General features: G+C 35.3%; 1 protein-coding gene across 1 annotated transcript; it reads right to left on the bottom strand.

Moving 5' to 3' along the window:
- Window positions 1–5907: 5907 nt before the first annotated feature.
- LOC127644959 (heparan sulfate 2-O-sulfotransferase 1-like) lies at window positions 5908–18533 on the bottom strand. The gene is made up of 7 exons (XM_052128422.1): window positions 18191–18533; window positions 11004–11236; window positions 10244–10329; window positions 9765–9903; window positions 9579–9676; window positions 9333–9490; window positions 5908–9177 (listed from the first exon to the last, which is right to left on the bottom strand). Exons 1-7 carry the CDS (start codon window positions 18312–18314, stop codon window positions 8951–8953), a joined length of 1065 nt encoding a protein of 354 aa, XP_051984382.1. The 5' UTR covers window positions 18315–18533; the 3' UTR covers window positions 5908–8950.
- Window positions 18534–18795: the final 262 nt, after the last annotated feature.

Below are 18795 nucleotides of genomic sequence, written 5' to 3'. Positions count from 1 at the left end.
AGGTGCATATGTGCATTTAACATTTTCCAATGTTTAAACCAAATTCGATATTTTATTTGGATATATTCTATAGAAGCAACACCACGTTTTATAATTTATTGTGGCTTATTCTATTCGCACCAGCCATTCTAAGGCCTTAGTCTATGGGGATTTATTCTGTAGATGCAATATAACTAATTATAATATGATTTATTATGTACACTAAATTTTTTTTAAGATTTACGCATTTTAATTTCACAGCAAAATTATATCAGATTGAATTGTGTAATATTTTCCCAAATTAAATGAATAAAACTTAAAATATTATTTTTTTTACTCCAAAGTACTATTACAGATTACTCTTTTTTTTTTCTTCATTTTGATTGAAAAAATAGATGCGTACATTTTAAGAATAGGCTAAAATATGTTTTAAGTGGAAGAGCAAGACACATCTTTTTGGGGTAGGCTATAGGTGCAGAACAACTTAATCTAATGGAATTCATTCATTGGAGGAATGCCATAATTTAAGGGGAAAATCCTTATTAGAAAAAAATTATAATAGCAAATCAAGAACAAAGATGAAAAGTCAGAAATATGGACTGAGACTTAAGAGAGACAAATAGTAAAGAAAGAAGGCAGAAGCATAGTCAAATGGTAGGCTAAAAGCATCTATAACGTGGACTGGGTCACAAGAAGAATATGTGCTGCAGGTGATGGAGTGGAGCTTAAATGGTATTTACCATGACACATAGGTTTACTTGTAGTCTTTTTTATTATATAAAAAATTCAGTTTCCACTTTTAACTTTATTTCCAATCTACAAACATTTAAGGTGTTAAAGGCGCACTCAGTATCTTTTTGTTTGTGTCAACTTGGACTTACAGTGACATCTAGTTGTGTGGATGCAGCATAATTTAAAATCAATAGTTTTCAGTTACAGATGACATTGTAGAAATTCACTATTCACAGTCAACCATGCTTAATTTAATCGAAGAGTGAAATTGTCCAATGACAAGATGGTTACTGAGATTAAGCGAGTAGTATTCAGCTGGTCATGCGATTTTAAAATGGCTGCCCCCATGGGCCCCCTGCCCCATGAAATATAAAACAGCTTTTATAAGGTTACTGATATGACTAAAGTTCTCATCTCATGTGAGTGCTCATGATTTTATACATATGTTTCAAAATTAAATTTCTTGTCTTTAGGAGTACATTTTTTAATGGGGGAAAAAAAATACTTGTGCATGTTTAATCCTGCATATAACTATTACGCTAATAGTTTTTGCAATGCAGCATAACGAAAACACTTTTTTTTAATTTATGCTTATCTTATTGTCATGCAAATAAATTACTATAGATAGTTACAGTTTTCCTTCAGCCAACAGAGGGAGATGTTTTGCATAGATTTACTGTCTGTCCATTTAGTTTTTAGACTTCTTATATTGATCACAAATACTGAGAACACAAATGATTAAACAGAGTTCCTTTTAAAAGTTTGTTTGAAAGATTTTAATTATAATGAACAAAGAAAATAGTACATGTTACATGACACACATTAGAGAAAAACAAAAAACAAAACAACAACAATAATCCCATTGATATCCCTGGAAAGAATTCTCAAAAGATGCAGGGAACCAGATTAGTTAGCTAACTGGTAAAAAAGTTGGACTGCTTGAAGGAAACATCTGTTAAAAAGTTAAACAGCTATCCCATTATTAAAAGAAAAATGTCACTCACACACCAGTGAATGATGGGGTTGTGTGTATTGTCAGCAGGCACAGTTGCAGAGGTAGCCCACTGAAGTTCAGTATGCAGTAAAGCACAATTTTAGGACTATTAGACACCCAAACAAAATTATTGCAGGTGTACAGTACCATATATACAAGAAAGGTCAATCTGTGCAAACCAATCCATAATGTATTATGACACAAGGGTGCTTGAAGATATTGCTTTTCAGTCTCCAATGGTTAACCTAATTTACATTACACACACACACACACACACACACACACTAGCAATAAAAATACACTTTATCATAAAGCCTATAAACCAGGATTACAAATGTTTATCATTTCCGAATTAAATGTATTTGAATGACTCAGTTTAATAAAATGGATTACCTTGACGTGGAAAACATTTCCCTGTGCCCGGATGGATTTATTGCAAGCCCTGCAGGCACCACCATTAGCAAATAATTTGTCTTGTTACAGTAACAGAGAATAATTAAATTGGATTATAGTTATAAATGTTATTCATAAAGCAGCTAACAACAAAACTGAGTGTTGTTCCTGTAGTCTGACTTTATATAGTCTCTTTTGCAGAGGATCATGCTTGGTGAAACACGAAGAGCCCATTTCTGCCAGCTGTGGTTGTCAGCAGGAACACTTGAGACAGTGGCAGTGCCAGTATCCATACAAAGCAAACAGGAGGAACCGGTTGGAAATATTCCATGCCAGAGTCCCCTTTCTGACATGAGCGTTTACCATGACATTTCTGTCACTACCTGAAAAGATTTCAGGTAAACGAAACATATGTTTCATAACAGAGAACATAAGATAATTATAGTAACTGGACAAGCAACAGCTGGCAATCTCGATTGAACCTCATCTGTAAGCCATCTTACTGTTTAACTAGTACACAAATGTAACTTTACACATTTAAGAGCCATTCACACCAAACGCGTCCTTGCACTAGAAAATAAATCCTGTTTATTTCTGTTCAGTTCACCAATTTGTATTGACACCGATGTCAGACCATATCTTGTCTATTTTAGGCAAAAAAGAGAGATCTCATCAATACAGATGAGACTTCATTAACTTAAATTTAACATGACATACCCATGCGAAGCCCGTAGGTTAACGTTGTACTGAACGCAGCGCTACGTTAACGCACTTCAATCCCCATCCGTTAGGTGACGTCAGGCACGTTTCAGCCAATCACCAGTCTCCTAAATTTTGGTCTCCTGCTCGAGCAGATGAAAAATGTAGATACTGCATTATCATTGATGTTATCGACATCTCAATGGCGCAGTCATCATTTGACCACTGATATTTAACGAGCTGATCATTTTAATTGTAAATCACAAAACTGGCCTCCATATACAGGCCTACACCAAAACTGATTTGTCAAAGTGACTTTAGAGAACACTTTTAAGAGCTGCTTCATATTTCTCATCTGGAGTCCTTTACAATGAGGGCTTTTTAACCCTTATTAATGACCTAATTACACACACGCGCGCGCACGCGGTGTAGCTATCTTTATTAGGATTCTCCATAGACATTTTGACTTGCTTACCACCAGATTAAATACAATCAAATTAGCTTGGTTGAAAAGTGGTAGTCATGGGAACCCGGAAAAACTGTTTATCTTGTCAATTGATCTTAATTCAAATCTGCACACTCTAGTATACACACACAAGGGAAGGAGGGGGGAGAGTGTTGTGTTTGTGTAGGATGCTGTTTGCGTTTAAAAACTTTTATTTCTATAGGCTGTCTGATTTTTATTTTAAAGGGATAGTTCACCCAAAAATGAAAATGTTATCTTCATTTACTCACCCTCAAGCCATCCCATATGTGTATGACTTTCTTTCATCTGCTGAACACAAACGAAGATTTTTAGAAAAATATCCCAGCTCTGTAGGTCCATACAATGCAAGAGCAATGCAAGTGTATGGGAACCAGAAAAATTTGAAACTCCAATAAGCACATAAAGGCATCATAAAAGTAATCCATACTACTTCAGAAGTGAAATCCATGACTTCTGAGGAAATATGATAAGTTTGGGTGAGAACAGATCAATAAGTCCTTATTTACTATAAATTCTCCTCCCTGCCCAGTAGGTGGCGAAATGCATGGAGAATTCAAATCACCATGAAACAAAAGAAGAAGAATGTGGATGTGAAAGTAGAGATTTATAGTAAAAACAGACTTACATATTCATCTGTTTCCCAGTAGGTGGCCAAATGCACGATGGCAAATCGGCAAAAACAAAAGAAGGAATCGTGGGAGAGAAGAGTGCTTAGGAGGGCAGTTTGCAAATGGAGTTTTATAGGTTCTGTATAAAGAGTATAAAGTTCTGAAGACATGTTGTTGTTGTTGTTGTTGATACTTTATTGATCCTTTGCAGGAAATTATATTGTCACGGCAGCTTTAACACTCAATAACAATACATAATACATAACAATAATACCTATATCGAATAATCAGTAACAGATGCATATTCAAAACAGGATATTCAATAGCAGAATTAATAACAATATATTCAGTAACAGGTGAATATTCATAAATCATTCAACATTCTGATGGCCGCTGGTACAAAGGACTTCCTGGTACGTTCAGACTTGCACTTTGGTGCGATCAATCTATGGCTAAAAGTGCTCTTGTTGATCACCCCAAGAGCATGGATTGGATGTAAGGGATTGTCCGTGATTGATTTTAGTATAGAGAGTATTCTTTTCTCAACCACACGCTGGATCATATCAAATTTAGTCCCCACAACCGATCCTGCATTCTTTATCAATTTGTTGACTCGATTTAGATCTCCCATGCGAGCACCCTCTCCCCAGCACACCACAGCAAAGAACAGAGCACTTGCCATGGATTAAACCACTGGAGTTGTATGGATTACTTTTATGATGGCTTTATTTGCTTTTTTGAGCTTAAAATTTATGGCCACCATTCACTTGCATTATTGACCTACAGAGCTGAAATATTCTTCAAAAAAATCTTTGTGTTCAACAGAAGAAAAAAAGTCATTCAGATCTGGGATGGCATGAGGGTGAGTAAATTATGAGAGAATTTTCATTTTTGGGTGAACTATCCTTTTAATCCTGCTTATTTTTGCAAATACACTTCATTGTATGAACTCTAACGTCTGTGAACTTTACACTTTATTTAAATTAAAAAAGATAACCTACCACTGAAACGCAACTAAAACACAAGCATAGAATCATACAATATTACAAATGTGCATGAAAGCATCTGAAAGTTCAAATGTATCTGAATGTTATGCATGCGCTGTTACACTGATTCAAAATTTCTTTGTAAAAGCAAACCAACCCTTACTGCAGTATATCCCCCATCCCCGTTTACTAGATCATTATGTTTATATAATGAAGTCCCAGTCGCTGATCTAATGGTGGAGCACAGTATTTGAAATTGCATGATTATATGCATGTAGAAAGGGGAGTTTAATGGTATAAGGTGTAATGGAAAAATAAGTCATTTTCTCCACAGCTCCATTACTTTAATTGTTTGCTGAGCAGAGACATGTTGTGATGTATCAGGTGAAGGCTCACAGTGACAAAGGGTGGGAGCTGTCTAAGCATACAGTAAGCTAAACACACGCAAACAGCAAAACAGATTTCATTATTTATAAAAGGTATCTGAATGTATTGGATGTACTCATATATTGTACATATATATATATATGTGTGTGTGTATACATGTGTGTGTGTGTGTGTAAATTATGTGCAATTGTTTTGATCAGGCAAATAAACATTTTTCAGACAAATAAAAAAAAAAATTTCCCTAATGAATGTATCCTTTTCTTATTGACCATACCCAACAATTATAAAATGGAGCCTGACGGTTGATCAAATACAGAAAGGGATTATTTGAATAGCCCTTTATTAGTTGCTATGACAGCTCAAACAACCATCGAGATCTAAGCGGGGGGAACTAAAAACAGCTGACAATGACCATCAGAGGCTACAGACAGCCCTTCATTTAATTTCGGATGGAGAAGATTTTGCTGTAATGCACATCATTGCTAAGGCAAGCTCTGTTTTTGCATGTTTTAAGTATTTCCCATATAATAATGTCTGTGGTGTGCTACGGAGTGAGGTTAGACCAATGGGTTAAACTTATGTTGGATAAAGAGCAATTCTGGTAATTTTATTAGATTAAAGAAGTTTGTGGGTGAAAAAATATTCTTCAAAAAGGAAGACACTTTCTGTGTTTGTGTAGTTAAAATCAAAGGCAAAGAATATTAAATTTAACACAAAAAGTTTGCACTGAAACAAAAGCACAGTTTTTGTTGTCTAATGTCCAATGCAATTGTCTCATAATGAAGGCACCATGTACACGGTATGCGTCATTATGCTTTATTTTATATTTTGTTTAAAAGGAAAATATTCTTCAAAGACAAAAACTGACAATGCTGTTAACTTAATATTAAATTGCTTGGGGAATAGCAGCAAAAACCTTCTAAATAAATCAAACAGTCTTCATTGTGGCTGACATACACAAAAATCAGTCTGTTTTAAAATCAAACTCGATGTTGTAAGCTGAAAAGATGAGCAAATCTCCTGCAGTCTCATTATTGTTTAAATGAAGAACAAAGAATAGAGCAGCATTTGGAAGTGAAAACAAAGACAGCAACAACAAAAAAACACTACTCTTGTGTTTCATTATACATTGCATTGATACTCCATAAAACTTCAAAATGATCTGCAATACCTCAAAATACTGATTTTGTCACAAAGACCTGTTCTATGCACATTGTGTCTTCGAAGATTTGGGGGCAAATGTGCAATTCCAGCACCCATTTTCTTCCCTAAGCAAACTATATACTGTATACAGGGTTAAGAGAGTTACTTTTGAAATGTATTCCACTACAGATTACATGCTGTAAAATGTAATTTGTAATGTATTCCGTTAGATTACTCAAGGTCAGTAATGCATTCTACATTTACATTTTTGCATTTGGCAGACGCTTTTATCCAAAGGGGATCGAACCACCAACCTTCTGCTTACTAGTTCAGTGCTTTAGCCCACTATGCCACCACCACTCACTCATACTAAATACTTTAGATTTCTTCTTCAGCACTGGTAGATTTTATTTTCACTTGTTTTGACTTTAAAAACTCTCCCAGTACAGTAAGACAAAATGCACACTAAAAATACATTCTCATGCAGTGTTGTTTCTAAAACAAGATTAATCTAATTGTTCTTGTTTTAAGGATTTGTAAAAAATGTTTTTACAGGAAAACAATAAAAAAATTAACAGGAATACAATTTTTGCCCTAATATCAAAGAAATTATGATCTAATGTAAATTATCCTGATAAAAAAATATGATCATGCCTGGTAACGTGCATGTAAAATGGCTAGAAACAGCATTTTATCGTAGTATAAAGATGACAATTTACACAAGGTTTATTTCTATTTTTTCTGCTTCAAACGTACTTATTTGTCTGTTCGTATTAATTTTTTATGAATTGCATCATAAGAAAGTGTTTCACTGCTGTTCAAATGCACTTTGGATCGAATTATTTATATGTATAAATGTTTTCCATCTGAAAGGACTAAATATTAAATGAAACAAATGACAATAAAATGCAAAGTAAACTCTTCAGTAATCAAAATACTTTTTGAATGTAACTTAATGCCAATGATTTAAACTGTAACTGTAGTGGAATACAGTTACTTGTATTTTGAATACGTAATCCCGTTACATGCATTCCGTTACTACCAACCCTGATTGTATAGCAGGAACATGCACAAATCTGTGGCAAGAAATATCAACATAAACACTTATTACATATGAGACCTCACATTATCCAAATTAACTTCAGTTTCACTGTTTTAGTAACATTACAAAGGGAAAAATATTTTACAGTGGTGCATTTCTTTTTAACTTTGAAACATCAAAGTTGAAATTCACATCCATAATTTTTTGAAGAGCAATCTATGCTAATGTACCATCAATTTGAACATGTAAAAATGAAAATATTCACATGCTGATGTCAAGTCATATTTACACAGGCTGTAGAAACAGCTGTGTCACAGAATTTGTCATAGAAAAAAGGCACATTCCTAACAAAGCAGTCCCATTTCATATTCTTTCACATCTCAATGAACATTCACATTTAAAGTCTAAGATCTTGCAATGGTAAAGAAGTAAACTAATGGTATGTTGCAATAAGAAGACTGACAAAAGATTTAGGTTTGAACAGCAAATGTAAAAAATTAAAAAACTGAAATAGCTAAAACAAAAAACCACAAAAAACAAAAACAAAAAAACAAGACACTGCAGTCATAACGTTCTTAATATAAAAGCAAATAAGTAATTAATAATAATAATAATATACAACTGATGTTTGCCATTAATCCTTAACCATAAAATTATCCACATGTAGACATGGTTCATTTAAAAAACAAAAAACAAAAAAAACATTCATCTTCAATCCTTTATTCTCCCGTATTTAAACCTTTTGGTCCAACCATAACAAAATGACCAGTATTTACATATATATTTTTAGATAAAAATATATTTTCTGTAATTGCTGAAAAAAAAAAAAAATGAAGGAATGAACCTCAGGTTTGTGAGCAGAAGGTTGGGATTATATATATAAAAAAAGATTCAGGCATGTCAAAGAATGACATATTTTTAACAATGTACAATAATCCTGTCTAATCTAATCTGTGTATTCCCTATACATTCCATAAACAGTCTTTTGAAAGTTCCAGAAATGTTAAGTCCAACTCCACATTTTGTCCCTAGGGCTCAATTACCATTCTGAGCCTGATAAAGAACTTCAATATATTCAGAGTGCTTAGTAGACTTCCACTTTAAAATAAGATATAAAAACTCTCAAGCAGCAGCATTCAGTTACAGAACAACAATAACCATCAAATTATTAAATCACTGTCAAAGACATTTTACAGAAAAATCTCTCAAGAAATGTGGCAGCACCTATTTAAAGTCAAATAGCATATGGCAGAAATGTGAAGGTTGTTTTCAATAATGGCAAGATAAAGCTGTCACTTAAAGCTCAGCTGAGAGTTTTGAAATCATATGTATTAGTAATATGACCCATACTCTTTCCTGTGGTACTTACTCAATTCGGTTCCTCTAAATGTACAAATCCAGATGGAGAACAGGTAAGGAGAATGTACCTATAAATGTAAGGTATTCTCCCCTCCAGTGTTTCTGACAACAGTATACAACATTATGGAGCACTTTTGAGTCTCAGGTAGTCTTTGGGTAAATCTTCTCATAGAAGAAATTCTGTGCCAGTAGATACAGTTCTCCATCTTTTTCTCTCACCGCATGGGCCCGAACATACTGGAACTGCTCTAGTGCAAACTCATAAAACTCGTTCTCCATTTTCCAGATGTCTGACTGCTGCAGTCTGGCAATGGACTCTTTGGTGGGTGCCTTCTTCTCACTCGTCTTTCTTAAGTGTGATTTCTTCCCTTTAGAGGCAGACAGAGACACACACATATGAGATAATCATCACACTCTGTGTTTCTACGTTTAGTTTTTTTTTCCCACGAATTGTTTCAAAAGACAACCCAATTTAAAATGAATCTACAATTTTTATAAAGTCAAGATCCTTAAGCAATCCTACCAGTTCGATAGAGCTCTGTGGCCCCTTTAAAAAAACGGGGAATTGCTGCCTCCAGCATCATAACAAAGTCTTCCAACTCCTCTGTCACCCCAACTAACATATATTCATTCACAAGGTTGAATTTGGCCTGCTCCAAAGCCCATTTGCTGCCAATGTTCCTGTGGGGGGAAAAAAAAGATGAGAAAATAAGATGAAAATAATAAGAAAATAAGTCTCAAGTATACTGAAAGACACTGAACAGCCTACCAGCACTCAGAGTAGTGACCGCAGAAGAAGGGAATTTGAAGCCACAGTTTCTCTGGAGCACAATCAGATCCTCCTGCAGCCACACACTCATCAAACGTCTGAAAAACACAAAGATCTTAGAGTTTATAAAACAGACTTTAACATCAAAGCGATGACATCAATACTGACACTTCATCTAAAAATGACCTTTTTGTCCCCCTGCTTCCTGCGCCGTAGGCCTGGCCTGTAGTCATCACCAAATCGCAGGAAGTAGTAATAAGACACCAGGCGCTCAATTGGGTCCCGAATTACATTTATGTAAATAGGCTTTTTCTTCACCCCAAATCTGAGAAAGAAAGGAACAGCATCTATATTTTAAAGTTGAAGTGTGTAACTTTTTCAGTGTTAAAATACTTTCTCTATATAGACAATAATAACGAAGCCATTATAGATAAATAAAAAAAAAAGAAAGGTAAACACAATGTCTCTGTGTCACTCTAAAAATTCCTCTTAAAGTGTATTTAAAGACCAACAAAACTGAAAACTAACAACATCATTGTATTGTATAGATTAGAAGAATATACAGTGAGAGGACTTGAGCAATTCTTTTCAAATCCACCAGGAGTCAGCAGCATCAAGGTGATTTCTATACATGATCACTGCAAGTGGTGGGGAACGTCACTCACTTAGTGAAGTCCAGAAAGGAAATGTGTCCATGGTAGAATGCAGGCTTCATCTCCTTCCATAATGTCACATTCTTGACAAATCTTACCTGGAAAAAACAAATAAATGTTAAAATAATTTCTCTTTTTCCAGCTTAATATGCAGCGACAACCAAGTTAGCCATTTGTAGGTTGATTCCCCCCAAAAATTGTAAACACTTGGTGTCTTTGGTGCCATCAAAATATAGCTCTGTTTGTTTGAGCATCACAAATAGCCCAACATAGCAACACTGGCTCAACCAATTGTGTGGATTTGGGCGAAACTGTTTTTTTTACCAATGGAAGACAGAAGGAATGTCATTATTTTTGCAATTCCGTTTGGTGATGCTAGTAGCGATAAAATTACACACTTCGGTTTTAAAGTTAAAAATAATAGTTATACTCTAGAGTTTCACAAGATTAAAATGTGCCTCTTAAGTCTCCTAAAGGCATGGAATAATATAATGCAATCATACTGAACATCTGCTGTACTCTACTATTAAGGAAATGCTTTTTGTCATTTAGAGACTGTTTGGGGCATTTCAATAAATGGAAACATAGGGATGCTTTCAGTATTATAATCTGCTCTTTGGATGGCTGCAAGTGGGAAACGCTGACAACGAACATCCACAAATTGTACAACAACAATTTAGTAAGGTCAAAGTCAAGTCAAAAGCCCACACTTTTGGCTTACTGACTCTGATCTTGCATTATTTGATAATTTGAGAAGAAAGTAGTCTCTGACCTGGTCCTGAAGGGACATGACTGGGTTGTTTTTGCTAGTATTAATGTGCAGCACATGGTAGTGGTTCTTGTTACACAGGTCATAGGCAATGTTGGTAAAGGAGGTGCTGGCTGTTTTTGGTACTCTGTTGTAGATGATCACCATATTGTCTTCCTCTTGCACGTCCTCCTTTGCCCACTCCTGAATGTGCCGCTGCTCAATCTCTCGTACCTCATGTATGGCAATTGCTCGTTCTGCAATGTAGGGGGAGAGATGATCAAAACAAATCTGTTTGACCTCTAAGATGAGGAGGCATTTTTGCATGATCCATTTAAATATATGTTTAATGCAATATAAAAAATTAACTTGCCATACAATATATGTACAGAAATGCTTGCAGTAACATATGAGAGTTGAGCGGAATTGAAAAGACTACTGGAGCTTGTATAAATCATCCCCTAAGGGTAAATTAATATCGGAGTCTTCTTTACTAGTCTAGTTTACTAGTTACTGAATACTAGAATCCCAATAAATGGCTAAAGCGATAGTTCACCCAAAACTTAAAATTCTCTCACCATTTACTCAACCTCATGCCATTCCAGATGTGCATGACTTTCTTTCTTCTGCAGAACACAAATTGTGATTTTTAGAAGAATGCAAGTGAATGGGTGCCAAAATGTTGATGCTCCATCATAAAAGTGATCCATCCATATGACTCCAGTGGATTAATTAGTCTTCAGAAGTGAAATACAAGGTGTGTAAGAAATCAATATGTAAACCTTTTTATACTACAAATGATCGCTTCCGGCCAGCTGTGGTATGTTTTACATATTCATGAGGGTCGAGGTCATGCAGCCTCTCATGTAACATAAGTGTGATGGCAAGATCATGCAAGAACTGACACGTGAATAATGAAAAATACAGAAGTACATTGTTGTTTATAAAAGGAGGAATGTTATACAGAAGCTGAATTGGTTCTCTTTTTCAAAATGGTGCTTCCTTGTGTATTCCTGGATGCCTTAACCTACTGAAAAACGTTAGATGACGTCTGCAGGTCTCATCGCAAGAGGAAAGACTTTTCACATATTCCCTATCAATGATCCTGAGGGACTGAAACTATGGCTGCTTGTTGACTCAATACACCCATCAAGTCACTCAAAATATAGAAGGTGTGTTGTGAAACTTTTTTCCCCTGCCGATTTTAAACCAGCCAAGGGATCCGGAGATATCGGCATGCCAACGCACTTACATCATGCAAGAGACAGTTTGAACTCCACACTCATAAACATGCATACCACAGCTTGCCGAAGCTAACGTTTTTAGTAAAAATAAACTTAAATATTGAACAATTTCTTACACACACTTAGCATTTCATTTCAGAAGACATTGATGAATCCACTGGCGTTGTATGGATTACTTTTATGCTGGCTATATGTGCTTTTTAGAGCTTCCAAATTTAATTTGAACCTACATATATGTTCTTCCAAAAATCTTTGTTTGTGTTCTGCAGAAGAAAGAATGTCATACACATCTGGGATGGCATGAGGGTTAATAAATGATGAGAGAATTTAAATTTTTGGGTGAATTCCTTTAAAAATTAACAACCAAGGAACACTTGTCCACACATGACAATGCTTCTTTTTTTCTGTTTTAATAATGTTTTTTCCAGTAAAAACTATAATATTTCTATGACAATTTATGTGAAACATTTCAGTTCAGAATGTATTAGTATTTGGTACTGTATGACCCCCTTTTAATGACAGCATGGGCAGTTTTAGCCTGATGATCCATGTTATGCCAGCATGATTTAAGAATCTTCCTGAAAGAAATCTGACCTTTCCTTAATCTTAAATATTAAGCATCTTAAGTATTTCTAATTCATATTATGTTCATCACATTAATTCATAACATGGTTTTGTTTTACATTGTTAAAAATCCTAAAACCTACTGTTTCTTTTCAGGTTTAAGTTTTGAACAAGTTTTGAAATCCATATTTGAAAATGTTTTGAATTCTCAGAACTATGAACCCCACTGTATCTGTTTCGCTGAAGCTTTGAAAAGAAAAGGTGGTCATACACTATTATGGAATAAAAAAGTTTTTTTTTTTTTTTTTACTGAAATCTGTACAACTCCTCTTTTTGCAGTATAAAAGCATCTGCTAAATGAATATTTATCATTTAAATAAATGCACAATATCATATTTGAGTAATGCAAAATACAGGCCAAAACTATGCCTACTTAATTAGACAAAACAGACAAGGAAATTTGGCTTCTGGACTCATAACACTCTTGGGATCTCAGGATGGACAATAGACAGTGGTCATGTGGTGACACTTAGTGTGTGAATGCATGCAAGCTGGTGTCCGGGCAGCTGCTCTTGTAAAGTGATGTCAAGCCAACCACAGCACATTCCCTCTGTGACTGCTCTTGTTCAAAAAACCAGTCCCCAGCCATCACACACAGACAACTGGTGCTGCCCATGACAACAACTGTTGCTGTCCCACATTATGATGTCAAACCCGACATCGACAAATGACAGGATCTTGCTGCTCTTGCGAATGGCATTTCTATTTTATAATCATCAGGAAACTGAATTTTCTATGAAAACACTTTCTATAAAAACAATTACAGAATAAAGTCCTAAAACTAAAGTCATTCCCTTTTTTCATCCAATGTCAGTGAAAGGAGGTAATTAACCTTCAGAAATTTCCAACAAGACTTAATACTATTGGTCATTTTATTTTGTATTAATTTTATATGATAATGTGCAATTTTTGTAAACCTATTACCAAAATGTCTTATGACATAAATGATAAAAACAACTAATTAAATGTTAAAAATGTGATTTGTTTAACTTGTAATTAAACATTAAGTAAATAACTACAACAGAATGGGTTACAGATTTGCAGTTAACAGGGTTACAAATTTTGCCTAAATTGAGATTTCACTCAACAGACACCAGCCAGATTGGATTTAGGACCAAACAAAGGTTTGCTGTTATTGAGAAACTTATATTTCCAATTCATTAAAGAAAAATAATTCAATTGTATTTAATTTTTCAACATAATAACTTGGATGACAGGCTTGTGTGGCTGAGCTTGATAAATGCAGGGGTTCGGGGTACAGACAATTTACTTTTCATGCTACTGTGGGTTAATTTAATGTTTGATAATTGATTCTCACATATGAAAAAAAAACATGAGATTTGTGGCTATGGTTTTAAAAAAATAAATAATAAGTCACCAAAGTGTACCCTATTCGTGATAAGTGCCAGATAAGACTAATCTGCACTAAAGAAATTCACAAACTTGTATTAGTCTTTTGCCTCCACTATATAACAAAACCAACCTTAAATTGATTTGTGTGTGACGAGCTGCAATGGGGAATTGTTTTGAGGTAAAAGAAGAGTCAAAGCTCAAGCATTTATGGGTAAACCGTGTACCAGGCTGTTTCAGCATCTTATTTCTCATTACTACTGCAATTCCCAACCCAGCCTAATGTAATAATATAATTGGAAGTTAATGAGAAAAATGCCTTAAAATCATTACCTATTTCCTACTTAAGGGAAACAAAACTGCTGCATTATGCTGAATGAAAGTGTTCATTTAAAACTGGACAGGCAGTGAAAGGGCCCTCAGGCTGTAACTGATGCTATAAGACTGGAAGTTCACACGCTGTGCCTCTAATGATGAGCACCACTTCAGAAGTCCAACAACCAAGAAAGAAATGTCCCTGCATTTTTTTTTGGTATTCTGTCTTTATGCATTAGAAAATAATTTTTGCCATCATGTCTTTCAGTCAATTCATGTCTGTACTTTCCTAAAAAACAGGGAAAAACATACGCAGAAAAGCTACTTGTGTCCTAAGCATTAATTAATTAGTAATACTACATTTAAAGACAGTAAAGTGATTAAAACATAATGACTCATGAATGTAAAATGACACTGCAAAAACGTCTTAATGGGAAAGGTGTCTTGTTACAGTTAAGGCCTAAAATAATATGATGAGCGAATGAAATTTAATATCTACAAGTGTCGAGCAGCTCTGGAGGGGAGGAGGATTTATCACGGTCAGCTGTCAAACCTGACGAGTTTTACTCTGACTGATGTCTTTTCAATGATTCAGAGAGACAACATGAAGGTCACCTTGGGGCTATTTTTATGTTGATCCTTGATAACCAAGGTCTGTTAATTCAGTTCTCATGCAGCAAGTTTACTGCCTTGACAGAACGACTAAGGCTGTGTAAATGGGATAGTGTGGCATTTTCAGTACAAAAGAATAAACCCATCTGGTGTCTTCAGTGTAAACAATGCAGTATAAATTGACTCAAAATGCAAGTACACAAAAAAAAAAAAAAACCTGATTTGTTGGCTCAACCATCATAACGTATGAAATTGTATGGCTTCAACTCAAAAATGTAAATATTTTATGACTTTTTCAGCTTTACTTCATTTTCATTAAAGTGTACAACACAAAAGCTGAACTTAGAGAGTCACATTAAAGTAAATCGCAAGTTCCTGAAAGAAATCCATAAAATTAAGATTTGAAGTACTACCAACTCAAACAATAAAGTACTGAACTGAGATTTTGGGGAACAGCCATCAGCCATTGCGGTTTAAAAAAATTAAGCATGTTTGTTTGGCCAAAAGGAACTTACATTGGCATTTAATAAGTTTATAACTATTAACAATTCATAGAGATTTTTGCTATTTTCAGTGTTATTGATGTTGTTTTACTATAAATAGCCGTTTCATGTAAAGTCACCATTAAGGTGATTAGTGTTACATTAGTAGTCTAATTGGATCCTGTTCAATTCATGTAATTTTTCCTTGTGCATATGAATAACTGAAGTGCAGCTTTATTCTTCAACGAATCAAGTTTAATGACTGACCTCATGACTGAGTTATTATATTTTTTTTAGAGCCAAGTAAATTAAGTAGAAACAGTGATATAATTGTTAATTTGAAACAGCATGCTATTATTTGCTAAATCTTATTTGTCTCAATCTTTAATTTTTTGTAAAACAGTAAAGTCTAAGGCTTATAAAGTACTTATACCATCTGGGTAAACACAAAATCTACCAACTGATTCTGAATTTTTATTACACACATGTGTAAGATTAGTAGCCTATTTATAAACTGTAATTTTCTGAGAGCAATGCAAGCACTCCAAAACTAATTTTTCAGTTTGTTTGGTTGAAATTCTGTTCGTCACATGTAAACAAAGATGTATTTGTCTTTCATTTAAAAAAGTTAGAGTGGTAAAGACTTATGCTACAAATTGTAGCAAATCTACAAATCCAGTGTACATGGATAGTGTACTTAATGCCATTATCGTTTATATAAACCCTCCAATCAGATCTTTTGGAGGATGGAGAAATATTTTGTTTAGGCTTTATGCCATCCGCTGACTTCTAAATCTTTTTCAACAATCAACAGTGCTTTCAAAGTGACTTTAGACCTCATAAACACGGCTATTTTGGATCCAAAAATGTAAAGTAGTGTGTGTGTGCGCCAAGCCATAATACATGGCATTGATTCATTCACAGCTCACATCAGGGCTAAAAACAGTACCAAACTGAACTGTGTTCAAAGGGAATCCCGGAACTTCCATTAGCAAATGGAGACAAACATTTATCAGGTTAGATATCAAATAACTTTCCAATACTGATGAACCGTGAAAGTGCTTGTAAGCTGTCATCATTACAGTAAATGGAAAAATGAGATAAATCAAAGTGTTTAATTGACATAAAGGACAGTGAGAAAATACTCTTTAGCTATTGATGCACATTTATAAAACAGTTTACACTATCTATGTCTTACAGTTAACCAAGATGTGTATGAGGATGACTGACAGGTTCATAATCAATATCAATTTACCAGCGCTGAGATGGACTGCTCACTCAAGTTATTAGAACCAGTTGGAAAAAACCTCTCGCTCACCTCTCTGGCTGCTAACTTGTCTCAAATTTCTCTGTAGATATGCAATGGCAATTAGTTGATGTAAAATAAATAACTCAACATGGTGGGAACCAGCTAAGCCAAACTAAACCACAATGTCAAGTAGTTTTTTAGCATATTCTTCCCCTTTTCTCCCCAATTTGGCATGTCCAATTCCCAATGTGCTCTACTCATGGTGGCGTAGTGACTCACCTCAATCTGGGTGGCGGAGGATGAATCGCAGTTGCCTCAGCATCTGAGATCATAAACCTGTGCATCTTATCACGTGGCTGAAATTGAGTGCATTACCGCGGATACCTAGCACGTGTGAAGGTTCATGCTATTCTACGTGGCATCCACTAACAACTCACCACACGCCCCACCGAAAGCGAGAACCACATTATAGCGCCCACGAGGAGGTTATCCCAACGTGACTCTACCCACCCTAGCAACTGGGCCAATTGGTTGCTTTGGAAGCCTGGCTGGAGTCACTCAGCACACCCTGGACTCAAACTTGCGACTCCAGGTGTGGTAGTCAGCGTCTTTACTTGTTGAGCTACCCAGGCATTAATGTAATTTATTTAAAGAAACAAACAAAGAATTATAATAACTTGAGAGTGGCACAGATATAGTGCATCTCTGTGAAGGTGCTGTGAAACAGATACAAAGCAAAAGTGATGCGTTACAGTCCAATTGGTAAAGCATTCAAAATATCCAGTTCAGGACATGAAATAGCCCATATCCAATCACTCTAGGCATGTGGGTTTGACTTGGCTCAGGAACTTGTTAGACACTTGGCCTGTGTTTGAAATCACACCTTGAAATCAACTGAACACTCAGCAGAGAAACTCCAAAGATTTTTAACCTTCTTGTATATTGATTACTTTAATAATTCTTTTGTAACAAAGATAAGAAATGTTACTTTACAGAATTAAATGGGTTCCAAGAGTACTGACCAGCCTGAAGCAATGGACAACTACTTACTTTAATGTGCAATAGTGGCATGTTTGATGCAGCAGTTCCATTTAATGTGCAACAGATGCATGATGGATACTGACGTACAAAAATATCCATTGCACAACAACTGAGTAAACTGATCTTGTATCTCGTTTGAATGAAAATACAGCTGCTGCCTTAGACATGGTGGAACATGTAGCACAAAAAAACACACGAATGCTCGTTAAACCCAGTAAATTCTCTAACAAATGAATAAAATGTGCTGACTGACACCAGGACGTGACATTAAGAGTAAAGGAGTGTGATTCTCACCCAGCTTTCCCCGTGACTCCTCAAGCTTCTGAATTTGGTTTTCCAAGAAAATCATGGCAATCGCGAAGGCCAATAGAGCCAGTAGCTGAAACTTCGGCGGCATCTTCACTCTTAAAAGCCCCATCAAAGAATCCAACACAGATAGGGCATGCCGCGATGCAACGGGCAACACTGTTATTTCATGATCCTCAACGTCAGCCCACGAATATAAACACAAACAGTAAACTGTACTATAGTGGAGACTTCTTACTTTAACAAAAACTGGCTTATAACTGGCTTATAACGTATACTAATTGAATCAAAATTGCCCAGACTCGCCTGCACTCAAGCGGCTCAGCTGTTATTAAATCCTGGGCAGTATAGTCACGTTGTGTCAATGCGCATGCGCATTCACTAGCTGTGACGTAAGACGCTCAGCTGTCGTTCTGTGACTGGAGATGTTCTCACGTCACTCAAGTATGAACAATCAAATGCGTTAAATGACCATAAAACAGCAAAATCACATTGAGAGACACATGTCAATGCAGACCTTTTATATCAAAAGGGTGAGAGATGACGGTATATACATTACTAAAATACTTTTATTCATTTTCTTGAACATTGAG

Source organism: Xyrauchen texanus, chromosome 6, assembly GCF_025860055.1.
Source record: "Xyrauchen texanus isolate HMW12.3.18 chromosome 6, RBS_HiC_50CHRs, whole genome shotgun sequence".
Lineage (NCBI taxonomy): Eukaryota > Metazoa > Chordata > Actinopteri > Cypriniformes > Catostomidae > Xyrauchen > Xyrauchen texanus.
This window is presented reverse-complemented; position numbering and strand designations above follow the sequence as displayed.